A 26757-nucleotide genomic window follows, 5' to 3' on the forward strand; every position below is an offset into this window, starting at 1 on the left:
AGTGCTCCGGTGCTGCGGCTCTGGGCAGCCTGTGCCTTCTGCCTCTGCTGGTCCTGCCAGGGCTGGTGAGCCTCGATCACACCCCGGGGCCGGGAGCTGGCATCCAGACCCGTGAGGATGGGGCACTGCTGCATCCCCACCTTGTTCCACCTGCTGCTATTGCTACTATTAGCAAAAGAGTCTTGTTTTGATCTTGGCCAAGGATGACCTGCTCTGCTTTCACCTGCAATCACTACCGTGAGTGAAAGAGCCGTGTTTTGATCTTGGCCAAGGATGGCCTGATATCATTTAACCTGCATTCACCTGCAATCACTACCGTGAGTGAAAGAGTCGTGTTTTGATCTTGGCCAAGGATGACCTGCTCTGCTTTCACCTGCAATCACTACCGTGAGTGAAAGAGTCGTGTTTTGATCTTGGCCAAGGATGACCTGCTCTGCTTTCACCTGCAATCACTACCATGAGTGAAAGAACCATGTTTTGATCTTGGCCAAGATCAACCTGCTCTGCTAGGAGTAGATAATTGGCTCTGAACACTCCCCTGCCAAAGGGAGGTGTTGCCAACTTTGAGATGTTCTCCGTGTCTAAGTGTTGTGCAGTCTCAAGTGAACGACAGGAGAGGCCAAGCAAAGCCTGCATAGACCTGTGCTTTCATGTAGTTGTCCATAGGTGTGAAAATCTTGTTCAAGATGGACTTTGTGTACAGTGCTGTAGCATGATAAAGGGAAAAATATTATGGGTGTTCTTCTAGCTCATTCACAAATAGTGTTTGAAGGTTAGAGGGAGAAGATAGTAGCATAGTAAACTATCTGTATTGAAGTGAACGAGAGAATTGAGCCTGAAGAGATCTGTCAAGGAGCTCTCTTGTGGTTAGAGAAGATCCAAAAATTCTACAGTTGTGTAGAGTTCCCTGTCTTTGCTGCTGCTCCTCTCTTTTTAAAGGTTATTTCCTACTTTTTTTTATAAGTGTTTTTGATTTCCTCTTTAAACTGTACCCTTTAAAGTTCAGTCATTGCAATATTAGACACTGTTTTGTCTCTTCTGAAGAAAATATCCTGCAAAATGGAGAAACACATCAACCTTGACTGAGGTCCAAGTTATTAAAGCAAGGAAGAGGTTATTCTTTGGGGAACTGAGTGAAAAAAAAAAAGTCACAATAGAAATATTAAAGGAGTACTGAACAAAATGAATGGCTTCTTACTTGTCCAGGAGTCAGACTGTTAGCAGTGTAAAGTATGTGACCTAGGATGCATGAAAAGAGGGGGAAAAAATCAAGATGAATGATCTATGGTAAAACAAAGCTGGAAGTTTTGGTATAGGCCAAGATTGTAGAATCTGTGGAAAATCAGTGCTAGACATAGCCTCATCACTGGTAATATGAGCCAAAATAGTTATCTGTCTTTTCTGGCTGAGAGTTACAATACACAGTACCTCCAATCTCAGTTGCCATGAACATAAGGTATTCTTCTCAAGATTTACATCTTTAAAATATATGAACTGTTCATAAGTGATTCCCAGGCGTTTAGTATTTCAGATGCTTTTCTCAATCTTGTAGTTGTAATTTAAGAATTTTGGAATCAATCTTTCTGTTGAAATATGGAGCTTCTAGAGTCTGTCCAACGATGACAGTCCCTGTTTAGCTCCTTGCTTTCAGTTCTCCCCAGCACTTCTTCCTGGCTTCAGTAAGACTTTTGCACATTATAAGAAGGAAGAAAACGTTACCAGTAAGTTCTGCAAATTGAGAAGTCTACAGTTATGTAAAACTTATGGGTCATACACTTTATACTTGACAGCAGACCAGGCCAGTAGCTTGCTTTCTGGGTTTATGTTCAGCATAAGTTTAACACACTGAAATGAAGCAGTTGCAGTGCATTTCACACAGAGTTAGTTAGCAGTTTCCATGCTGACGTTATCTAGCAGTTTATCTGAGAGCAGTCTGGTTTTAGCTCTTTACATTCTTGCCAGTATTTGAGTGATCAGCTCCAGAATCTCCTCACTCCAGATTAAAAGCTGGAAATTGGGCAAGGAATGCTGTCAGGTGGCCAAAGCTGTGTCCTTTTCAGTCACTGTGAAACTCATTCCCATTGAATTGCAAGCTTATGGATATGTGTGTGATCAGAAGCAAGATCTTGGCATCTAAACTATCAAATGATTTCGTTTGCTCAGAGCTTGCTTCAGCCTATGGCTTGAAGGCCATACAAGACTTTTTCCTGAATGTTTTTTTCTCCCATGGATGTTGAGCATTGGAATTAAGGGCACGAAGTTTCTTTGTCTTGGTGGATTTCAGTCTTTGAGTACTTTTGGTAGGTGTAAGCATTAGGAATCTGTGGAAGGCACGGCCTGTGACAACAGAGGTGGGCAGTGAAAGGTCTGGAGTAGCAGATAGAAAAGCTGATAGTAAAGGCTGCAGCCATGAGTTCTAGATGTTTCCCCTTGCTGGCAAACCAAAAGGATGTCTGACAGCCCAAGCTGACCTTCTCTCTGCAAGTTGTCCCTGGAGAAGAAGACAACTCACTGCTGCGACCATACAGTCCAAGTGACTTGAATCTACATTTAGAGTTTCACTTTGGTTCTGAGTGCCAACTTGATTGAGCACTGATTCAACTCAAGTTGTTCTTCCAACTCATGTGAGGGAAGAGCAGTGCCTTGTGAACTAGTGTGTTGGTTGTGTTGCTGGTTTGTCCAGGGACCTGTGTGTCACCTTCTGAAGTTTGGGTAGACAAGAGGAAGGGCTTGTTGTCTGCAAGAGCTGTCACACAGACTGTCAGCTTCAAGAATCTGAAAGGAAAGCTTTAGTGTTAAGGCAGTGAATATGACTATGGGACTGGATTTTATCTCCTCAGGCTGTTTGCTGATGATTTGTTCATGGTATTTTGTTTGGAGCAGCTGCGATTGCATTTATACTGTTGCAGAAAAGTCAGTGGGTCATTTGCTTATTACCTTGAGATCTCAGGTCCCAGACATCTCAAAATGCATGTTCCACATTATCTGACACCGTTCCCTTTGGTTTCTGCCCTTAATATCTTTGTGTTGCTTTTTTATTTGTCTGATATGGAAAACACTGCTTTCCTCCATAGTGGCTGTAGAGGTAGGGCTCATGCCTATAAACCCTCCTTGATATTTTGATGAGGTATGTATAGAAGTGACATGGATATAACTGTTACCAAGCAGGAAATGATGTAGCATGATAGGCAAGTAGTGTAGCTACACACCCAACTGCAGGGCTTAACATAATTCAGCAGCTTGAGTAAAAGGTTTTGACCCATATTTCCAACAGTCATCTGAAATCAGGTATAAAACTATGCAAAATTTGTTTTTTCTCTTTTGGTTGGGTGTTAAACACTCAGCATGTTCCATGGAAATTGGTATTTCTTGCTGTTTTCTCAAGCTCACTGGAAGGAATATCAGGTATGATCTCTGTAGAACACTATTAAAACTGCATCTAAAACAAGACAGTGAAAACTTCTATTGTTTAGGAATGAATTCTAAAGGGTTTCTGTTTAGCTTTGCTGGTATTATTAGTAAGATTTGGAGGTGCAAAACTTCCTCCTTGGGCTCAATTCTGCAATCAGGATGAACTGGAAATGGACAACAACCTACTGTCTCTAACACTGAATTTGTCCTTTCCCACTGGTAGCCAAGGGTCTGATTTTGAAGGGAAGTGTTGGGTGAAATCCTAATTCCACTCAGGTCAATAGTGAAAAAACACAAACCAAAGAAAGGTTACTGAAGTCAGAGAGACTAGGGTCCCCTGAAGATCCAGAGCCTTTCATCAGCCAGCTGGTTCTCTCATTGAAGATGGCAGAAGGGCTCTAATCTGTGAAATCACATTTTTTAATATTCCTTTGCCTTGGAAAGGGCAGATAAAAATGCAGCTTAGTGCTCCACCCTCCATAATAGTATTAGACAAAAACCAGGCAGAAACAGGATCTTCTTTATAACTAATCAGAATCTTTTTTTTTTGCTGTCTCCATACATATTTTTCCCAGGGTGCTAAGATGGTAAATATTTTAGCAGAGGGAATTAACTCTACTTCTCTTCCTTTATGTTCTGTTATCAACGGGACTAGCCCACACCCTCACTTTGCCTCATTTTTGGCTCTGTTTCTAAACCCTAAAATTCCTGTTCCTGCATTGAAACACAATTAAATCGAGACTTAATGTGGTGCCTGTTTTATGTAATCTTTCTTTCTGGCTTTTTTTATTCTTCCAAGTCTGAATCTCATGAATCAATGTGTATTCACATTTCATCTGAAATTTTCTGACTCTCCTCAATGTGCCCTAGAGCTTCCCTTTTTTGGTTTATGAAATAATAATAATAAAAAGCTTAGCCCTTCAGATTAAGTTGTAACTGCTTTATACATTAGACAGGCAATTTCAGTTTAACAAAGTAAAAACGGTGTGAGAGAGAAATTGCAGCTTGATTATTTTTTAAAATATTCAGATTAGAATGTCATCTTTTATGAGTTTTTTTTATAACCACTTAGATTGATACAACTCTCCAAAGCTGCTCTGTTTTTCATCACACATTCTCATCTGTAAAACCTTCATTTTTATTAATCTTTGTACAATCTGTACAACTTTCAGATTAATCATTTTAAAAGAGCTACTCTCCGAGTGTGAAGGATTTGCTGGGCTAATGGTAAATGCAAGTGCTTCTAAATACTCCACAGCACAGAGTGCTTCCCTAGCATCCCGTGGTGCCTAAGGATCACTCTTTGTTTCCCAGTTATCTAGAGTTACAGTTTATGGCTGTGTTTCCAGGTCTGTTTCTGGCTGCCTAGATCCAGAGAACAAAATATCCTCAGTCCTTTCTTTTCCATCAACTAACCTAATTTCTAGGTATTTATAGTCCAGTTCTGCCTTTGTGCAGTTGCCATTGAACTTAAAGGGAGTTGTATATTTACCAGTAAAGGCAGAACTAGACTGTGAGCCCAAATCCTTCTGTCTTTGCTTGAACAAAAATTTCTGTTGGATCGTGGCAGGTCAGTTTGGCTGCATCTGGCCTTGCTTTGTTTTGAGTCCTTTTAGGACTTGTGGAGGGATCACTACTGTTATCTCCTTGATTCTCACCCTGGCTTCAGCTGGATTTCTCCTGGGGCTGCTCAGCCCTTGGAGCAGGAGAAGACACAGTCTAGATTTGGTGCCCCAAGTGTGTAAGGCATTGTGTCTTTGCCTAGTTAAACACAGAGTGCCTGACTAGAAAAGATGAAAGTTAAGGCATGTTCTGCCCTCTGGAGATTTCCATTTAGTTAATGTACTGCAGGTATAAATTCATCACTTAATTGTATTGCTTGTGCACGTGGCATTGCATCTGCTCATTATCTGCAATAAAGCAGGTGTTTGAGTTTAATAATGCATTTAGATTTATATCAGCTCTCCTGTCATTGCTTTCATTGCAGTATATAAATTGCAGCCATATGAAACAAGCCAACTGGGCCAACTGTGCTGTGCCTTTTGTGGCATCCATACATGGAGGAAAGGGGCTGGAAGACAGAGAGTTGTATCTCACAATGAGGTTACTATCAGTGCAGAGGGAAGGCTGAAGTTCAGGAGAGCAGTGTAGGAATGGTTTGTGGAAACTCCTCCTTCAGTATTCCAGTTTCCCACTGACTGGAAAGAATATCCACCTGTAAATGTCTATGTCCCCAAAGGTCAGATGATTCCATGGTGCTTCATAATGAATAAATAGTATTTTAACTAGGAAATCTCTCGTGATCCATTTTGCTGTCATCATCCATATGGCCACTCTGAGTACCAGCCAATGCTGATGGAAATGTGCCCAATGTAAAATGGGAACTAGGGCTCCTGATTATTAAAGTGTCTCTCCTAGGGAGCTGGTTAAGGACTTAGTATATTATGGGTCAAGAGGCTCAGAAAACAGGTTTTAATCTTCAAGGCTTTGCAGTTGTATGTACAGTTTTAGTGAAGCACAACTAGAAATAATGAGAGGAAATATGAATGTTGAGGAAACTTCCCAACTCTGCAATAAAAATTGAGATGGAGATCATCTGGAGAATACCTCTCATTCATAGAGCCATTCCTTAGGGCACAGACAGGGTCTTTGCTCTGCTTTCTGTTCCTCAGAAGAATTATTTCAGAACTAACTGGTCTTTACAGAAAAGGTTATCACTGAAAGATGAAAACCATGAGAATTTGGAGGGAAAGTGAGGCTGTGTTTTATGGTGTAAGCTTTTACTGCATGTTCCTGCTTCTTCTTCTAAAGTTTCTGTCCTGGGAATTTTTCTTATCTGCCTTTGTGTCTGTTGTTTATTGTAGAGCTGAAGGTTGTTGGGACAGGCGTGAACAGGAGGTTACAAGGTGACTCAGGGTGACCAATGCTGAACTTCATATTTGATTTACTACTGTGTTACAGATCAGCAATAGCTTCAACTGCAGAACCTCCTCCTTAGCAGTGGTAGTTCTCATCTAATGTCTGTTTTAAAATGCACTGTAAGTGGTGATCAACATGAGTATCAACATGAGTATCAACATGGGTTGGGTGATTTCAAAGCCCCCACCCCTTTTTTTTTAACATGTAGACATGATGCCTTTAAACAGAGAAGAAAATTTGATGCTGGTGGGGAACTTGAACTGGTCAAATGGTAATAGTAAATGGTAATTTGTTACTTGTATTAGGGAGCAAAAGGACACATCTGGGCCCTGGGCAGAGAGGAGACCCTATTTATTTGGATATGGGATATATCCACTGAAGAGTTTAATCCATTTAAATTAGATAATGGTATCTTCTTTATCTGTTATTACAGATACTACCACAGATCAGAGATACTTTCCTGCCACGACTGTATTTCTTACTTCATTATGATCATGTTTTGCTACTTAACATTGAAAGAAACAGTGCATATTTCCCAAAAGGTGTAGCCTTTGATTTGAACAGTCAGGTGGAGCCAGGATTTGAAACCAGTACTGTAAAGCAGCAAAGGAATTGACCTCAAAGTGTACCTGTGCCAGGTGACAGCCTGAGTCTCTCTGGGGACCAGTGATGGGTGCACCTCACTCCCTGCAGTGAGAGCTGCTCCCCACCACTGCTGCTCTCCTCTTCAGCAAGGTTCACAAACCCTTTAGACATGTCCCACATTCCAGTTCCACTGCCTGCTCTGCAAATCACTTAAGAGGTTTAAAACTTCCTTGTAATTCTACTCTGCACATGAACTTTGAGTGAAGAGAAAGGAAGGACCAGTGAGAGGAGAGTCTGGGCCTCAGGGACCCTTTCAAATTGCTATTGCAAGCATTTGGCAAAGACTGGGATAACATCCTACGTATCCATCTTTGTCCCTATCTGTGTGCCTTTGGGCTTTGTTCTGGGCTTTCTGATTTCCAGTGTTGTGTGAAACATGAACTCTTACCATTGCCAGTCTGTATTTCTGCATGGGATAAAGTACACATGAATGTAAAATACTCATTCAAAAGTAAAACCTAAAATGGATCTATATAATTTTGACATTAAGAAGGCTGCAAACAGGAAACACAGCAGTGTTCCAACATTCTGGACAGGCAAACATAGGATTTTGGAGAATATAATTAGATAAAACATATGGCTGTGACACCCTCAAAACACAACAAAATGTACAAATGTGTAACGTGCTGCCTGAGGAATCGTGAAAATTTATACCTCGTAGGGATAGGCTGATTTTGGTTTTTTATTTACTTTTTTTTATAAGGGGTTAATTTGTAGCCCATCCTGCAAGTTGATATGTGGAATAAATAGTTTAGACACTGATTTGTAATCTCTGTTTATGAGTACATGACTGCTATTCTTATAAATGTCATCACTTTCTTGGTAGTATCTGGTAATATCTGAGTCATGAGGTGCTGACAAAAATCCACTGCACTTAATGTGAAACTTGAGGCATTTTGCTCATTCCAAAAGATATTAGCAATAGCCAGCCCCACATTTAACTGATAAATAATGTGTGCATGTGCACATGACACTGTTATGCTGCTATATGAATTTTTCCCTCTTACCTAAAATCTTTGTGGAAATACATCAGAGTTCAAATCATGAATTTTTTTTTTTTTTACTGGACTGTCTAAATGGATACTACTAGGTGTATGTGTATAGTCAGTGCCTTGTGCCAGCAGGAGTAGGTCCATATAAAAGGCAGAGCAGCTTCCTTTGGTGAATTTTCTTTTGAACTTGGATATCCTGGCTATAAAAGCCAACTCTGCATATGTTATCGGTGACTTAAGAAATGAAACCTCTCACACAGAGCTGAGCACTGAAAAATATTTGATTTTTCCATTGTTCCCCTCTCTATTTGCAGCCATACAACAGGATATGAAAATGAGAACCACAGCACTCCCATGTTATACAGCTGTGGGGCCCAGTACAGAATACACACCCATGGAGTTTTTCGAGGCATACAAGTGAGTATAGTAGGGCATTCTTCAGAGGGAGGTAAATCTGGTGCCTGTTTGTAGCATTCATTTACTATTTCACTGGTATTTATAAACCCATCCTTGATTTGTGGTTTCCCTGTGTTATCAAGAAATGCTTCACATAAGTGTCCTGACATCACTGAAGCCATTGAAGTACAATGTTAAGATTTCTTTCTGACACAGTCATGTAAAATTGCTTATTTCTTCTTCTAAAATATGTCTGCAAGACAATATTCCTTACCAGCATCTCAGGATGATCCAGTTTCCAACTTTAGCTCCAGTCCCTCTGGCCATGTGAAGTTCTGTGGTTACAATGGACTATGGCTGATAACTGTAGATATCAAAGTGTTAGGTGACATTTTGCTTTTCTGTGTTTCTGAAACTTTTAGCAATTCAAACATATTTCCTTAAAATAAAACAAGTGATTGTTTCCTAATGACTAAGTAATTAGTGAACATTTGGAAGGAACTTGCCATTCATGGGAGTTAATTTCCTGCCTTTCTGAGACAGTTGTATCGTTAATAAATGCCACTGTAAAAGACAGATATTCTTAAAACTGATGGCAAAGTCATCATATCTGTCTCTTCTGTGTTGCTCTGTGTTGTCAACATACATCAGTATTTTCAGATAGCATCTTTTCTCCTTTCCCTTTGCTGTATAGTTTAGCAAGTCATTATTCAGTGGTAAGCTCTCTGAAATAGGCTCCTTAGCCAGCTTTTGTTGAGGGAATAGAAGTAAGTGGTTGACATTGTTTAAGGAGGTTAATTATCCCAGAAGGAGGAGATCATCTTAGATGGAACATTGTGACAGTGGCCAAAATGCATTAAAGCTGAACTATTCACCAGCTCCACCTAGACAGTTGTTTTTGTTTTGTTTTTAATCAGGTTGTATCAATCCAAGACATTCATTTCCTGGTCCTTTCACTCCATAGAAGTATTTAAAATCAAGAGGATAATACTACTCTGGCTCATTCTCTTGTATCTTACACTGCTATAAGCTTCAAACTATTTCATATGCCAATGAGAGTTCTGCCAGGATCGTGTGGTTATACATAAAATCAGAGTATGGGCCATTTAATCTTAACTATAAACACTGGTGAGAGAATTCAATAAGTAGAATTTGCTGTATTTCACCTTCAAGTAGCTTTTATACTCTACAAGGAACAGATGAAGGATTACTAAGGTTTCAGGGCATAATGTAGACTCAAATAAAGTTGCCTGTTTACAGTGTGATGTATTTCAGGATATCTTTGTCCTGTGGAAGTGCCTCTGGTTGTTTGTCTTTGAATATGTCAAGGAAAAGCTGGAGGACATAGACATTTCCTCAGCAGGTCTCTGTCATTGCAGGATGTCCGACGGGTTCCAGGAGTCGCTCCAACCATCGTCCGGTCGGCGAGTGAGACGAACGAGAAACGTCCCTTCATGTGTGCCTACCCGGGCTGCAACAAGAGATACTTCAAGCTGTCCCACTTGCAGATGCACAGCAGAAAGCACACTGGTGAGCACCCAGTGGGCTGGGGTAGGTCACAGCACAGCAAAGTGGGCAGGGTGGTTTTAAATAGGGTGGTAAGGTGTGGGAAGTGATGTGCCGGGTCAGGGACCGCGAGCATCTCCCAATGAGTGTGTTTGTGCTATGTCATCTACATCCAAACCCTCTTTTGGATGCAGAAGGTTGTCTGAGTCTGGTGAAGAAAGACACAGAGCAGCACTGCCAGCAAGGAGATAACCTCTCTTACTGTTACAGGGCATCATTCAGGGCTGAGTAATTTTCCAATTTAATTATTTTGTCTTCTTTCCCCCCCTCATTTGGGAGCACTGAATCTTTCTCCAAATCTAATGTTAACTATTGAGAAGTTTCCTCTGCAAGAGGAACCTAAGCATTTAGCATCCTCTTGTTCTCCTTTCCTGGTTGGGGGTGGAGGCAGAGACTGGCAAATAGGTTCTTTGCAATGGGATCTTTCCATGAGGAATTGTGCCTGAAGCCAGTCATTTGGAGGATAAGGTCTGGATTCTCTCTGAGCTCAGGCAATAAAAGTTACATATCAAAATGTGGAAATCAAGTGTTCTGCTGCATCTTGCCAAAGAGTAAACAGAGTTATTTCCCCTATTGGGAGATTTATACTCTTGAACATGTAAAATTATGATATGTCTTTAGATATGCTCCTTATGCTTTTTTTTTTTTTTTTTTACTGCCTGTCATATTTTTATTTAGGCAGTTCTCTCTGTGCTAATCAGAAATCCATGGATAAAATCTGTATTTAGGGATGTTCAGTTAGCCATTGATACGACGGGTCAAAGGGCTGAAAGAGAACAGGAAGGCAGTCCATGCTGCAGTGACCTAGCAGATTGTCTAAATTTCATAAAAGAGAGTTGCAAACTTTTCCTTTTGGAGACCATGTAGTTAATTGACTGTGTAAAGTACTTAGAGGTGAGAAGTGAACACAAAGCATTTCTAACTTCTGAATGTGCAAGTCACAAAATATTGTGCTAGCCCCTCTTCAGGCTCAAGATACTTTAGGCTGTAAGTGGAATTTCATCTTTAGAGATGGAGGTCTACAGAAATGCTGTTCTATTTTCTGTTCATAAATTAGAAACAAGAAAAATTGGAGATCTTTTGGATCTCCAGTATTTTTCAGTATTTTTCTCCAGTTCTGATTTTTTGTCATAATCACTATTTCTTTCATTCCTAGATTGATTTACTTTGTATTTTAGCAGTCATTATCTGTTTGTTCTGGTCCTGTGTTTTATTCCATTTAGTTGTTTGGCTTTCACAATGTTATTTCTGGATGAATCACAAGGACTTCAGCTTACTTTTTTTTTTTCCTTGGCTGGAAAAGATTTTCAGAATCATACCACGTATCATCTAGGCTTGCAGAGTCACAGAAGCCCCAAAAGACATAGGGGATAGGACTATACCCCCTAGAGAGGCTTCTCCCGTTGGCTTTGAGGTCACACATGCCCCTCCTTTGGTTTATGCTGTAGTGGAACAAGGTAGAGGAAGAACTTTTTTTTCCCCTTTTTTTTCTGTACAGATAGGCCCAGACCTTTCTGTCCACACATTTTGGTGTGTTGACCACAAAATTTATTTTTTCTTGAATCTTTGCAAGTTACTTTCCATAAGAGTATGGGAGGGAGTTTTCCCCATTATCAGCTGGCAGGATTTCATCCTCAGCCTGTTGTAGGGGTACTAGACATTTCCTATTATGATGATTTAGGACTTTTACTTACCAAATTCTCAACTGCTGTAGAGGCTTAGAGTATGATGCTCTTCATTTCTTGTCTCCTTCTGTGGTTAGTTCTAGGTTTTTGGAGTGTATAGGAGCATCTGGAGTGGCTAGTCCAAAAACACTTCCAAGTTAACATATTTTCTTGGCTGCTTGATGTGTGGAGATTCTGTCATTCTAGAGTTCTCTGCTAGGTACATAAATTAGGCTTGTTGGAATTAGTATATTAGACAGAAAGCAGCTGGAAAACATAGCACATAATATTCTCAATAAACAAAGGGATGTGTGTCTTCCTCTTCTGCTTCAATGTTTTGAAGTGGAGAAATCCTGACAAGACAGTCTAAAGGCAGGAGAGAGCTGTCAAATGTCAGCTGAAGTGGAGGATAATTTGGTTGTCTTTGGTAGAACTCTCTACAGCCAATATAAAATTCTTCTAGTCCTCCTGTAATGTGATTCTGGTTCCACTCATGGGTTTGAAGCTTTTCCACCTATCTATAATAGATACATACAAAGGACTGACTCATCAGATTGACTGCAAAACCAAACAAGGCCCTGAAATACAAAATTGGATTCTGCAATCGGTTTTCACCAATGTTTCAAATAGCCTTAGCTGAAAATATATTAACATTTTGTACCTTCCAAGATTGCTTATCCCTTCTTGACAATGCCTTTATTGAAACATGTACGGCCAAAAAAGTTTTTTTCTTATCTTGGTGTATTTTGCTGCAGCAGATAGGCCTCTGAAAGGAAATGCAAAAATACATCTCACTTTCCAACAGTACAGCAAATAATGTGAGTTGCCATTCTGTGGCAGACTTCAGACACTTCCTTGCAGAAACAAATCAATGTCTAGACCTCCATAAATTTCATTTATGGTGGAAACATCAGCATTCTTTAATTGAGTGCCATGGCTAAGAATATTTGGTGCAATTGCTACAGCAGTAGGATTTTTCTCTGTTCCCATGCATCTGAGCAAATGAATTTGCTCCAGAGAAAACCTGCACACTTGCCCTAGTTTAAGTTCTCTATTTTTGAGCAAAGTGGTACATTGTGTTAGAAGCATTTGCTGCGATATGTGCAAAGGCTGATTCACATCTGTTCTGCAGTTGTTGAACTTTATTTTTCCTAAATATTAAAGCACTGCCATTCCCTCTGTCCTCTCTCATCTGTACTCTTTCACTGTGCACTGTGTTTAGCCTTTCTTTCAGCAGTGTAAGCAATCATACAAACCCTCAGGCTGCAGGTGGAAGGGCGGGTGAGGCTTCATCTGCATCTCCTGTTTTGTTTGGAAATTGTCCGTGGTCACATAAGAAGGTGACAGCATTATGGGATATTTGCACACATAAAGAGAGTTTAGCCCCTTACTGGAGAGGCTTTAATAGGCCTGGGGAAACTAGACACTGCTCTAACCCCTCTCGGGACAGGAATTTAATGAGGTACTAACAGACTCCTTCTAATCTGTTGTCCTGTTCTGATGGAACTTCTGGGAGCTAAGAGGCACGTGGCAGTCAGCTTTGGCAGGCATTTTGCTTGGCACTAGCTGATGTGGAAAATGTAGGAAGAAAGGGAAATGAGGTTTTCTCTCCCAATACTGTGCCTCTTTTTGTTTATTTGATTGTTTTCTGTGCAGTGTCATCACTCAAGCTCTGCCAAGGTTAGGTATTAGGAAGAAAGTTTTTATGGAGAGAGTGCTCAGGCATTGGAATGTGCTGCCCAGGGAGGTGGTGGATTCACCATCCCTGGAGGTTTTCAGGATGAGACTGGATGTGGCACTTAGTGCCATGGTCTGGTAACTACAGTAGGGTTGGAGTTGATGATCTTGGAGGTCTTTTCCAACCAGGCTGATTCTATGATTCTATGATATCCCCAATGTAAACATTTTGGATTGATTCCTTTAATATATGCATTGGTTAAACTTGTCTTTAACTGAATCAAGATTATTTTTCAAAGTATTCAAAGTACTTTCATGTGCCATCAGACCCCTATGCTGCTTTATTCAAATACCTCCTTAAGCATCTTTTGCGTTTATACTGCAATTAGCAGACAATCATCCTGTCACTGCATTCTGTTCTGCTGACATTCCCCCTCTTAAATCTGCCAAGGGGCTGAATTCCTTGGAAGTAAGTGGTTTCTGAAAAGCAGCCACCCCCCAGGGAGTCCTTGCGGTCAAAGTGTATGGAACTATTTCAAACACCTGTGGCAACTTTAATCTCTTATGCTAATAAATTAAGCAGAGCAGACATAGAAATTGTCCACACCTAGGTTTGAGAATCAGTAAACTCCTTTGGGTGGCTGTCACAGGAAGTTAGGTTGCTCTTGCAGATGTAGTTGCATTTGTAGAATTTTGATTTTAGCTGTGCTGGTATGAATTTGGAATTCTTTCCTTAGTATTCTGCTTGTTCTGGGTCACCTGGGTCAGAAGGTTTCTGCTGTAAACTAGAGTAGTTTGCTTTGCTATCTCAGAATCCCAGTGCAACCAGGACACATCATAGTAGACTCAGAAATGCAGACACTTGCAATGAAGATTTATCAAAGTGATAAGTGTTTAAAGTAGTGATACAGAGAGAGATTAAACCCACTGCTCACTTCAGCTCATAGTTTTTCTGTAGGTCTTTCCTACTGGACCTTTGGTTTATATCTCAGCTTCCCACAGTAGACAAAGCAGGTCTCAGCTGCTCTCATGTGTACCTTCCAGATAAAGCTCAGGATCCTCCCAGCTTTGCACTGGGAGAGGTTCCTCACTGTTTGTGCTGAGGTCTCTGCAAGGGGCTGTGGCACTGTAACCAGACTTCAATGGGAATACAAGTCATTATATCCAAGGCTTTGGCAGGATTCCAGCATGGTGCAATAACCTGAGTCTAGATGTGAATCAGATCTGAAAGATCATACAGCTCCTCCTTAAGAGCATCCAGATTGTTTTGGTTTGCGCTGGCCAAATTTCACCAACTCTGTGCTACGCTGCATGTCACAAGTGTTTCCCTCTTTCCTCAAACTCCTTGGTTGCTGCATTTCCTTTTGCATGTTCCTGTGGTTGGTGAAGTCCTTGGCATTGAAATCTATGCTGGTTTGAGACACTAGCTTGAAGGAATCTAAGCTGCTAAAAAAGTCAGAATCTCAGTTTTCATCCCAGAGAAAACCCACACTGAGGATCTCTGCTGAATTATGTGGCAGAAGGGGAAGAGTTTCCACTCATATGAGGCTTTGTGGTAATTCCTAGCCTTGCCTGTGGGAGCTGTGCACTATGTGAGAAATTCTAATGGCACTTTATGGAAGAAACCTGATTTGTGTTTTGGAGAAGAATATGTATTTTTCTACCGTTGAAATTTGCTCAGTTTCTTTTAGTTAATTTAGTGTGGTTAAAATTACCACCTATGTGGATGTAATTGGTTTAGCTTTTGCTTTAAATCCAATTTAGAGCAAACTCTAAGTTGTTCCTTTGTACAAATTATGCTTTACTGAAGCTGCTGGAATGGGTTTAATGTGGTTTTGAAAGAAATATAAACCAAGAGATTCCTGTTCTTTTCCAGCAGAAAAAATAAAAATTCATGCAACATGGAAATTTTTTTGCCTTTAACATAATAGACTATTTTCTCAGAATGAGCAGGTTCAGTATCAGTGTGAATGCAGTGAAATCACACCAACCTTTCAGAGAGAGCTGTAAGGTTTTATAGCAAATGGGTTGTGCTGTACCACTAGACTCTTTGAGACCAAAGTCTTTCAGAGTAATATGTTTCATCTTCTGGTTCTAGTTAAAATGATCCCTCATTTAACCACATTTTTTGATAAACTGTTTTTTTTCTTTACAGGTGAAAAACCTTATCAGTGTGATTTTAAGGACTGTGAACGAAGATTTTCTCGTTCAGACCAACTCAAACGGCACCAAAGACGACACACAGGTTTGTTGGCAAGACTTCCCTTCTAATTGGAGTTTATCTTTTCATAGGAATTGTGATCCCCAAAGTACATTACTGAACCTCTGTTTTTCTGATGTTCTCAGCTCATACACAACACTTATAGTGCCAAATTCTTGAAGTTAGTTTTAGGACAGGGCTGAGGTGTTTTTTTTCATTGGCATTTCAGCAGTATTGTAATTGTATGGGTGACTTATATCCTGGCACCACCTTTTTGAAACAGCTTTCTAACAAACCTGTTTGCTCTATACTGTATGTCCAACACAGGGAATATATTTTTTTTAAAAAAACTAAACAGCTCTGCAAGAAGAAGTTGCCAATATGTATCCTGAAAAACATTCCTGTTGGTAGGTTGAGGTTGACCATGCTGATAGATGAATGTGCATAACCTAAAAGGAATTGATCATATATGGAAAGCAGAAGTGGAGAAGCAAAGGCCACAACTGCTATATTGCTTAAGGTCCTAATTCAGCAAACCACTTAAGCTTAGATTTAAGCCTTTCTTAAATTCTGCCAACTAAAGAAGGATTCTAGGAGCAGCAAGGAGAGAAACATCAAAGACCTGTCTGGTTGGGCTGCAATAATAGTCTGGAAAGTGTATGGCAGTTCACATGCAGCAGAGAAGGCAGCAGCAGTCGTGCATGGGTCTGGATCCTGATGAGACTTGTTTCTTTCTCAGGCAGCAGTCATGAATGGGTCTGAATCCTGATGAGACTTGTTTCTTTCTCAGTGAATCATTTACTGGGTGAAATATTCCAAGACAGCCAAAACTACTTGTGAGTTCAGTCTAAATTCCGTGCGTTCTTTTTTGCACATACACCATTTTCTGGAAACCTTTGAGACAGCCTATTTCAGTGTTTCAGGAGTTCTTAGAGGTCTTATCTAGGTATGAATGGGTCTGAATCCTGATGAGACTTGTTTCTTTCTCAGTGAATCATTTACTGGGTGAAATATTCCAAGACAGCCAAAACTACTTGTGAGTTCAGTCTAAATTCCGTGCGTTCTTTTTTGCACATACACCATTTTCTGGAAACCTTTGAGACAGCCTATTTCAGTGTTTCAGGAGTTCTTAGAGGTCTTATCTAGGTTACCTTGACAGAGGATTCAGCTGCTCTTCTTAAAGTCACAGAAGAGGAGATGGTGATGTCTCCAGCCTCCCAGGTCAGGGTGGAACCATGAGGGCACTGTGTGGAACATGAGAAAGGGCTTGCTCACTGTTCTTCAGGGAGAAGTAGTTCTACACTGATGGATTTCTGCCTACAAAAGATGTTCTGTCTCGCTTAAACAGGGTTAATGAGAGATGTAGGAAGTACCTCTGAAAGCTGGTGGTAAAAGTACTCTGTTGGGATGAGAAATCTTTAGCAACTGCATGCTAGAACCACCTCTGTTAAGCAGTGCCCAAGAGTTATGTGTCCTATGTAAAGTAGAAGTGTGGAGGAAGTTAAACCTATTGGGAGCACATAAAAATAGACTTCTGCACCTCAATTCTCCATATGTCGTGTTTGCTCATACACAATGCCAACAGAGCCAAGCCACAAGATGAACAATTCTTGCAGATCCTCCTTGGGCCAGCCCTGTAAGTGGGTGTTTGTTTATGGTGGTGCTGTTTGGTGCTTCCGACCCAGACATGGGAAGCTGAGGTTACCAAGGGCTGGTAATTAATGACTTTCTGTAATGTGTGGGCATGGAGCTGGGAGGAGCAGTTACAGTAACTAGGATGAAAAAAACCCCAAGCTTTTGAAATTTCCAAAATCTCTCATTTCTTCACCCTTCCAAAAGGTGTTGAGATATAAGAATAGATTTATTTTTTTTCTTGTAGGTGTGAAGCCCTTCCAGTGTAAAACCTGTCAGAGAAAGTTCTCCAGATCTGATCACCTGAAAACTCATACCAGGACTCATACAGGTAAAACAAGTGCGTAAACTTTTCTTCACATTTATATTTTGTTATTTTTTTAAAATTTGAAATCAATGCTATTGTAAATTTCATGATGAGAAAGTCACTTAGCTAGGAGTTAAATATTCCAAACAGCAGAAAGAATTTCAGAGTGTGCTGAATTTTCACCGTGACTGTATTGCCCAAGTGAGATAGTCACTTTTCACAAAGGGATTGAGGTGATTTTGGAAACTATGCTTTCTTCCTTCGTGTTCAAGGAAATTTCAGCTCGGCAAAATAAATTTTGTCAGCTATTATGAAATGAACGTCATGGTCTCAGCCCACAAATGTCAAGTTGATCTACTGCCTATACTGAAAAATCCCAACAAGATAGAAATTTTAATTCTAGCTTCAGCCAAAGGTCTGTAATCTAAAGTATTCATGCCTACTCATGCGTCTCCTAAGTGTCAGTTGAGCCTAATGCAGGAGAGCATGGCAAAGCTCTCCCTCTTGCTGCTTGTACTGTAATCTCCCCAGAAGATAAAAGGAGTGCCTTTTGCAAACTCACACTGACAGACTCCACAGTAAAAGCTTACTCAAATATTCAAGGGCCTTCTTTGTAGAAACATACTATTTCATCTAAATACAGGGGGGGAAAAAAGGAGCCCATTTTAGTCTCTGCCCTCACATAAATGTAAACACCATTAAGGAGCAACTGCAGCCACCTCTGTATTTTAGTGTGAAGTTCTAGAATGATTCCTAGGAAGTGACATTTTCTGTTCCTCCCACTATGTATGCAGTGTTTATACCAAGTAATTGTTTGCCGAGCACTTTGGCATGTTATTAGATGTCACGGTGGGTTTTTTTCTATCCTGGTGTTAACCTTTTAAATTCAGTCTCTGTACAGATGGACAAGGAGCCTGAAAATCTTTTTCTCCCTGCTAAGAATTCTTTTTTCTCTTCTGGACCATAAAAACACAGTATTTCAGACTTTCAAAACTAAAAGAGCAATTGTAATAAAGGAAAGGATTCACCTGAGAACAATGGCATTTTCTGCCCAAGTAAAGGCTTCACCCAATATCTACACTTGCAGTCTGCAAATGGTAAAGGGCATGGCTGTGTTCCTGGGGTCCCCCCTAGTCTCCTGCTGGGCTGCAGGGCCTGGGTCTCTGTGCATTTGCATGAAGAAAGATGTTTTCTTAACCACAAGAGGTAATGTTCTGGGAGAGGCAAAATGGAAAGTGGTTGTCACACGCTAGCGAGCTGGGATAAACTGCATCCCCATCACATTTCATTGCTGACTGATCTGCCAACTCAGGACTTGCATGACTCCAGGTTAGCTAAAGTGAAGAACTTGATGTCTTTTTTTCCTAGTGAAACTCATCTCCCCATTCTAGTTCCTCCTTGCTCTGTGTGAGCCAAGCCCACGCTGCACTCGGTGGTAGAACAGACTCCCTTGGGCACTGAGAGCCTCGAGCACAGCCCCTTGTGTCCTGCCCCTGGGGCAGGCTGTGCAGCCCAGCTGGGGTCATGCTCCTCTGACTGTGAAATGCACAAATCCTGAGGGGAATGAGCACAAGTGCTGGGTGGGAATTTTTCATCTCCATCTTGCCCTGTAGCTTCATTCCTCTTTCCTTCTTGTACCCCCTGAATTTTGCAACAAAGTGGATTTCTCCATGTTAGATCTTGATGAAGCAAAGCACGGGTGTCTTCCATCTAATCCCATCCTAATTTGAAGTCAACTACCAAACTGTTAAGCTGCAAATTCAGAGATTTTTTTCTCCACAAACAATTTTACTGTGACAGCAATCTTTGCTGTAGAAAGCAAAGCAAGGAATGAAAGGAAAGCTCCATACCTCCATATACATGTTCAGCAATGGAAATGTGATTTCTGGTATCTGTCCCACGATACCAAGCTGTATAAAGTAATTTGTGCCCAGCACAGAGCTAGTAGAGATTGCTGTCCCCCTCTTGGGAGAGAGTAACCAGGATTGCTTGTGAAACAGCAAAACTGTGCTGCCACTACCGTGGTAGTTCTGGGAAGAGCTGGTCAGTAACAGATAACTTGTATCACTTCACAGGATGATTTTGCTACTGCTGCTGAAATGAAAGAAGATCACCTTATACAATCTGTGACTTTTATCAGTAGCTCTGACCAGATCAGTTTTGCTCCATACTGTTCTAGGCACTCATGTGAGAGAATTGATGCTTTTGCCAGCATGTGTTAAGTGGACAAAGTAGATTTTAAGCATCCTCCTCCTCCTCCCTAAAATATATTGCATGGGAGATTGCAAACAGAAATACACATTCTTCCCAGATCCCCTTTTGCCTGAATTTGGCTGTTTGTGAAATGCACAAAGTGTGAGGCAAAGAAGAGGAGAAGATGTCTGGGTGAGCTTGTACCACCCCAGTGTGTCCTGAGTGTGTTGCAGAGTATGAGGTGTGTAGACAGCTCTGAAGAGCCCAACCCCAGGGCTGAACCTCCTTTAAAATATTGCATTTATTTTGAGGGAAAAAAATATGAAAAAAAGAAGCATGAGTCACCAGGCACTGCTCTGAGCTAATGAAAGCATTCCTCCAGCATTCCTGTGGCATCAGAAACACAGCCTGAATTTCCACTAAAACACTGTAGGTAATTGATCAAGCTGTTCAAAAGTGATGGCATTTCTTGTTAAATTTGAATGTGCTTTGCTTGGAGTCACTTGCAGTGAATATTATGCTCATGGAGATGTTAAAATATTACTATTTTGAGCATTTACCATCTCATAGATGTGCATAGATGTGAATCCACTTTATTTAGCCAGTAGTGGAAAACTCTGAGTCTGGCTCAGCAGACTTCATGCTGAACTCTGTTGCTTCTACCATTTTCACTCGCACTCACCAGTTTCAAAGAACTTCAGCCAAAACTCATTGAATTACCTGGAAAAAACTCTCCTTGACTGGAAGTCAAGCTCTAAATAGTCACTGACAATTTTCACAGTGACTAGCAGTATATCTGCACCACAGCCCGAGGTGTGACTGAAGCTTGTGTGAATGCCAGAGTGACTTTTAAATGAGTTCATTGGAGAGCTGAGAGTAGCACAGACATGGCAACACAGTGTCAGCAAGGGCCTGTCTCCAGGAATGAACCACTGCAAAGTGTTCTGCAGCATCTGAGAAGGCTGTTGTTAGACATCAGCTGAGGGAGGTGTAGGAAAGCACTGTGAGCAGGAACTGGGGGTATTCCCACTCCCTCCCAGGACAGCCCAGGGTGCCTTTCCTCCTGACAGAGGCTCTGCCCAGCTCCTCACAGCCCTGCAGAAAGCAAAGAAGTAGTGTCTGAGGTGAGCTGAGTGCTCAGTTAATAACGGGGTGTTTTGTTAACAGGTGAAAAGCCTTTCAGTTGCCGGTGGCCCAGCTGTCAAAAAAAATTTGCCAGGTCTGATGAATTAGTTCGTCATCACAACATGCACCAGAGGAACATGACTAAACTGCAGTTGGCCCTTTAGACAGTTCAAACAAGTGAATAAAGCAGATGGGACATTATGAGCTACTGCAAACTTTCTCAGCCACCTCCGATCACCTCTGTCAGAGCTGCCGCTGTCTTCGCATCCCATTTGGCACCAGTTAACTAAACTGTAGGATTCTGCTCAGCCTTCTCTTCCATTTGGACCTACACAAGTTCCTAGTCAATAAGTTCAAGAGATGTTTATTTGTAGTTTGGTTAAAAAATAAGCAAGATCGCCACAGTTTTCCAGATTGCTATAAACTGTGCTTAGCTTTCACGTCTGTCTCCAGTTTTCATGTGTTATTTTCACTTGAACTTTTCTGGGTACAGATTGTTGTACCTTTTCAAGTCCTGCAGTGGGTAGGGTGTTCCTTCCTGTTGAGTGTTAGCTCTACACTTACATCACCTGTGAACAGGCTGAGGTTTCCAAATGCTAGTATAGCCATCCTCACAAAATGGGACACAACAGTTACCTGAGATCCTTTTGGTAAACTTTGTACTCTTGCTGCCAAAGGGCAGCCTTTTCAAGTTTGAAGCTCTGCTTCTGAATTTCACAAATCAAACCTTTTTTTAAAGAATGTCTTTCTAGAGCAGCTACAACTAGATGAACCAGAGCCTCTCTGTACAGAAATTGAGAATCTTACCATTAAGTTAACTTGGTTTTGAAATACTGACAGAACTGTTTTGTTTGTCAATGAACTTTCTCACTTTCTCTCTTTCTAATGTATTGTTTTAAATTTATTCTGTCATGATCTCCTTTATAAAAACTAATCCTGATCATTGTAGACATTTGGGATTTGTTTACAATGTAAAGCCACACTGGTTATGTGGCTAACAAGCTGTATAAACTTAAAACTGAACTTCTAATGGGGCTGGTCCAGGATCTCCATTAACAGATTACTCTTAAGATAAGTAACTTAAAAAGACTCTTTGTCAAGTATATGTGAAAAAGACATTATTAGTGTAAGGAAATATATTATTTCAGGGGTTTGGGAGGAGGGTTTATTATTTACTTTTAATTGCTTGAAATTGTGTATATATATATATATATCTGATAATGTATTGCTCTTAGACATCTCCAATTAGAAAGTGTATAAATATTAGAAGCATCACTGTTCTGATGTTGTTGCTGTTACAAACTATTGATAACACTAAGAATGTAACCTGCATTTTTCACTGAGCTTTCAATTAAAGCCCATTCAAAGAGAAACAAATGAGAGTCCAACAGATGTCTTGTTTCATGTCTGGTATTAAATTTCAAATGCCCTGTCCAATAGTATCCTTTTTTTTTTTTTTTTTTTGTATATAAAGGTACCACCAGCACTGATGACCACTAGTTAACCTGTCCAGGTCTTGACCACAATTTATCCATCTCACTTGGGAATCATACTGGCAGCAGCAAACAGTGTCAAGTTTCATATTGTGCTATAAAGCAGTTGCTTCAATCATTCGTCTTCTCACCCAACTTTTCCTTCTCTTTCGGCCCGTGAGATTGGTCTAAGAACTTTACAGGACAGTAAAACCCTGTTTATAAATAGCAGCACTGGCCTTCTGTAGAACTGGGCTGGAACTATAAGCACAGATAACTTCTTAGATTAGGATGTCATAGACTGACTTTTAAGTAAAAGTTAATTTAGAGTTGGGGTGGCTTAAATCAGAAAAAAAAAAAAGACAGTCTAGATGATGAAGTGTGAAAATGAAGATAAAAAAATATTACTGTTTCTTTGTCATACTGCCTACTTTTCTTTGGAAGTGAGTACAGCCTGCCTCAGCGCCCTTTGACCTTGCAAAATATTTGTATCTCTTTAGCAAAAATCTTTAATGTATCTTGCCAAGCTTTTTTTCTCTAATGTACACAATGGAGTTCTATGATGGGTTGAGCTTTGAAGTGTGAAAATGAAGATAAAAAAATATTACTGTTTCTTTGTCATACTGCCTACTTTTCTTTGGAAGTGAGTACAGCCTGCCTCAGCGCCCTTTGACCTTGCAAAATATTTGTATCTCTTTAGCAAAAATCTTTAATGTATCTTGCCAAGCTTTTTTTCTCTAATGTACACAATGGAGTTCTATGATGGGTTGAGCTTTCTCTCTTAAAGTGCAGCTGCATCGTCAAGAAAACTCAACAGTTAATTCTTCAAGTCCTCTTTTTCGCATGGGTATTGCATCACTGTTAATTACTGTTGGGGTACTGTGACTCATTTGTATCAGTCAACTTTATCTTTAGCTGCCAAAAGACAGCATCTCTCTGGAGAAACTCCTAACAAGTGTGGCAAACATCAGATATTTGGAGCGAACGGTGTACGTAAAACTGCGCAGAATTAAAGAATAAAGCAACTCCTCTTGCTTTCTGTAAAGGAAAGTTCAGTCCCGATAACAACGTCCTCTGATTCACCAGAAGTCTTCTGCAGCTAAAAAACCCTCTGGTTTTCAGTTGGCACCCAAAATACAGAGCTGCCACGAGGTTTGTACTAAAAGCCAAAAAAAGAACGGTCAGCCTCCAGTTGTGCCTGCCTCAGTCAAACACAAACAAAACTGTCTTTTGTGAAACACAACCAAAACCCCTTTGCAGTGCAGGCCAGAGTTGCAGTGACCTGTAAATAGCTCCAGCAGTGGTTTGCTGCTTGGGGAATCACATGCCAAATAATAATGGTAGTTGGCTACAAACAACGGAGCGTGGGCTGAGGAGTGACAGAGCTTGTCATTTTGCTTTTGCTGTTGCCACTTTTTCAGGGTAAGACTTAACTGCTACTCTGCTGTGTGATGATCCTTGAGTCCCCCCCAACCTGCCAAGCACAGTGAGGACAATGGTAAATGTTTACAAGATTTAAAATATGTTATTCTTAGTTATTTCCAGTCCTCATCATGAGAGGCATTTGGTGTCTCTCCCTTTCATCTCGCTGTTTGCAGGATTCTATCAGCAAGGTAAGCCACCTTTATGGGAGTGTTTTACTACATGCCTCTCTCAGCCCCCAGACACTGGCTCTTGCAGCATGCAATTCCTCATTTTGCTACAAGCAGAGACTGCTCAGCAGGCTGAGTTTCTGTGAACTTGACCTCCATATGAAAGATGAGTGGGCTGTGCTCTATTCTATCTTACAAGTATCCTTAGCTCTCTGGAAAATTTTCAATCCCACAATTAATTGAGGAAATCTTTTATGCCTCTGCCCTCTGTTCTTAAACTGAAAATAGTGACTGATGTTATTTTGGCCGATGGTTAATGTCATAGTGGAATTGGCACATTATTCCTGTCCTGTGGCTTCCACAGCCTCCCCAAACAGAGGATGTTAATTATATAGATAACACTTTCTGATTTTTCCTGTGACTTCCTGAGGTGCAATATGTGTTGGGTAGGAAAGGGCATGTGATCTCTTCCCTCTGTGATGGTGTCAGTTGGGATTCAAGGGTTGACTTGGACCAATATTTTTAAGGTAGGTGAATCCAGCAAAGTGTCTGTCTGCTTTAGGAAAACAGGAGAGCTAACCAGCCTGGGTTGGAACAACATGATCCACTACTTCTGGTGCATATCTTCATGGGTATGGACTGTACTGACCAAAGAGCAGGTACAAAGCTGCTCTCTGGCTCTAATTAGTTGACCCAGCTGAAACCAATCTGTCCTTCACACAGGTGATGATTAAGGCAAGGAAAGGGGGAGGGACTTGTAAAGAAGTAGCTCTTTTCTTCTCTCTCCATGAGGGGCTAGGCCATTTTAGAAGCTGCTCCAACCAGGCCTATCTGTTTCAGGATGTCAGTAGGATACACTTCACTGCTCCAACAACCAACCTTACAGCAACTGGGAACAGTTCCTGAAGATTCAGGTAGGTACCTTAAACCAGTGTTTCTTCCTCCTTTTCCTCAGACAGGCACTGAGAAAACCCTGCTATGTGCAGCCTGCTTATGTCATGGAATCATAGAATTTAAGGGTTGGAATGGACCCTGCAGATCATCTAGTCCTAACCCTCCCTGCCCTGGGCAGGGACACCTCCTCACTAGATCAGGTTGCACAAGGTGACCTGGCAGCAAATCAAATATGATAAAAAAGCTGCTCCCTGCACCTTGTCTAAGAGCCCAAGAAAAATATCTGGAGTAGATCAAGGGGCTCCAAGAAGGTCCTAGGTCCATGTCCTGGCATGAGGTGGGTACACAAAAGCCACCAGCAGGCAGAGGAATGCTGCCAGAGGACATGAAAAAGTTGTGCTGCTCAGTTCTGCTCAAGCTCTGTTTGCACCTTCCCCCTGGGGCAAGTACAGGCAGGGTGAATCTCTCAGATTTTTAGTTGGGGTTTTTGTCCTGGTGTGGGGAAAATCCACATTCCCCTCCCTCCCCTCCAAATAACCAAAAAAAGTAATTAAAGGCAGTGTGAGCAGTTCAGAATGGCACTAATGGACAAGGCAGCCCAGCTGCAATATTTGGGAAGATCCAATAAAAGATTCATTAGGATTCTTTGAGCTATTGGAAGCCCTGATGACACAAAGGAGCCTAATGAAACAGAAGACCTGGTCACAAAAGCAGTGAGTTAAAAAAAGCCCAAACCCAAATCCCAACCCCACTGACACCATTCTAAAAATTAGACAATTAAGAGTAAAACCAGGAATGTAGCCAGAACTATTCCACCTCAAATAATAAACACAAGGATATGTTGCCAAGTGAGGTCAAAGAAGCAAATGGTAAAGTGAGTTTAAGAGACAGCTAGACACTTTTATGGGGAGAGAAGGGATTGAAGGATACAGTGACAAAACTGGGGGTAGAGTTGAGATAAACCCAGAGGACAGTGGTGGGCCAATAGCCTCAGAGACTGCTCAGAGCCCCAGTGGCTCCACAGAGATGCAGAGCAGCCCTTGGTGTTCAAGGGAGACTCACCAGGGCTGTCAGCAGCATCTTGTGAAGGATGAAGGGAAACTGCCAGAGCAGTTTGAGAGGGAGAAAAGCCTGGCAGGCAGCAGTGGGTGTACTCTTGATGGGTGTGCTCTCAGTGCACTGATCCTCAGTGCTGCCCTTGATTTCACTAGTGAGATGACCTGGAAAACTTTGTAAAAAGGAGATTTTTGAAGAAATTGTACTTGAGCACCTTGTTTTCTTGCAAGTTGCCAATGCACAGCACAGAAAGAGATGCCAAGAAAACCCCCCCTTTTTTACTTCTTTCTGTTGTCCATGAAAGACTACTTATAATACAGCCAAGAGCAGGGTTGACTAGAATACGATTCACATGAGGCAAAGGCAAAATATACAGAGATTTTGTTCTTTGCTTGTACAAAGCTTTGCATATTTTCACATTGTCAGCACAGCCTGGCTTGATTCCCATAAAAAATGCTGGCAGAGCTTCTGTGGCTTCACATAGCAGCATGATGAAGCCTGGTTTGAAGTTCTCAGATGGGCCAACTCTGCCCTGACAAGCAGGTGTGGTTCCACCAGCACAGTAAGGTTATTGAGTGATGGTGGTGAGCAAACCAGGACCAGCATAGCCAGTGAAAGTGAGCCAGAGCATCAAATCAAGTGCAGTTTTCTATATAGATTGCAATCCAAACATAAACAAGAGCTTCTGCTGCTAAAGATTTTAGCACCTCCAAGGGCTCTGAGCAGCGAGGATGGTCTGAAGGATGCTGTTCTCCTAGAAGATACATGTAACAGGGACAGTTCTTGTGCCAGAGGCTGTGAGAACACTGAGTGGCAGGAAGACTCTGCCCTGAAGAGGTTGCAAGCCACAGATAAAGCTTTAAAAGACAAGTGTTGAAAGGCACTGAAAATCTCAAGTGGGAAAATATAGTCCCACGCAGGACTTCTCTGTTTCTGATGACTAAATACCTGTCCTATAGGTATGAATCTAATTTAATAGAATCACTGGGTTTTTTTCCTTTTTTATGATAAACAAG

At 41.1% G+C, this 26757-nt stretch overlaps 1 protein-coding gene across 1 annotated transcript in view; it reads left to right on the forward strand.

Annotated features, from left to right (window-relative positions):
• The window catches only part of WT1 (Wilms tumor 1), a gene marked incomplete at its 5' end in the record, with an annotated part of 21491 nt that extends 600 nt beyond the window's left edge, over window positions 1-20891 (forward strand). Inside the window, 5 exons of the mRNA XM_009078531.1 lie at window positions 8282-8384; window positions 9743-9893; window positions 15426-15515; window positions 17350-17433; window positions 20770-20891. Of these exons, the coding sequence (XP_009076779.1) occupies window positions 8282-8384; window positions 9743-9893; window positions 15426-15515; window positions 17350-17433; window positions 20770-20891 (550 nt within the window). The remainder of the gene's footprint in view (window positions 1-8281; window positions 8385-9742; window positions 9894-15425; window positions 15516-17349; window positions 17434-20769) is intronic.
• Between the last annotated feature and the right edge of the window lie 5866 nt (window positions 20892-26757).

This window comes from Acanthisitta chloris, unplaced genomic scaffold (genome assembly GCF_000695815.1).
Source record: "Acanthisitta chloris isolate BGI_N310 unplaced genomic scaffold, ASM69581v1 scaffold25857, whole genome shotgun sequence".
NCBI lineage: Eukaryota > Metazoa > Chordata > Aves > Passeriformes > Acanthisittidae > Acanthisitta > Acanthisitta chloris.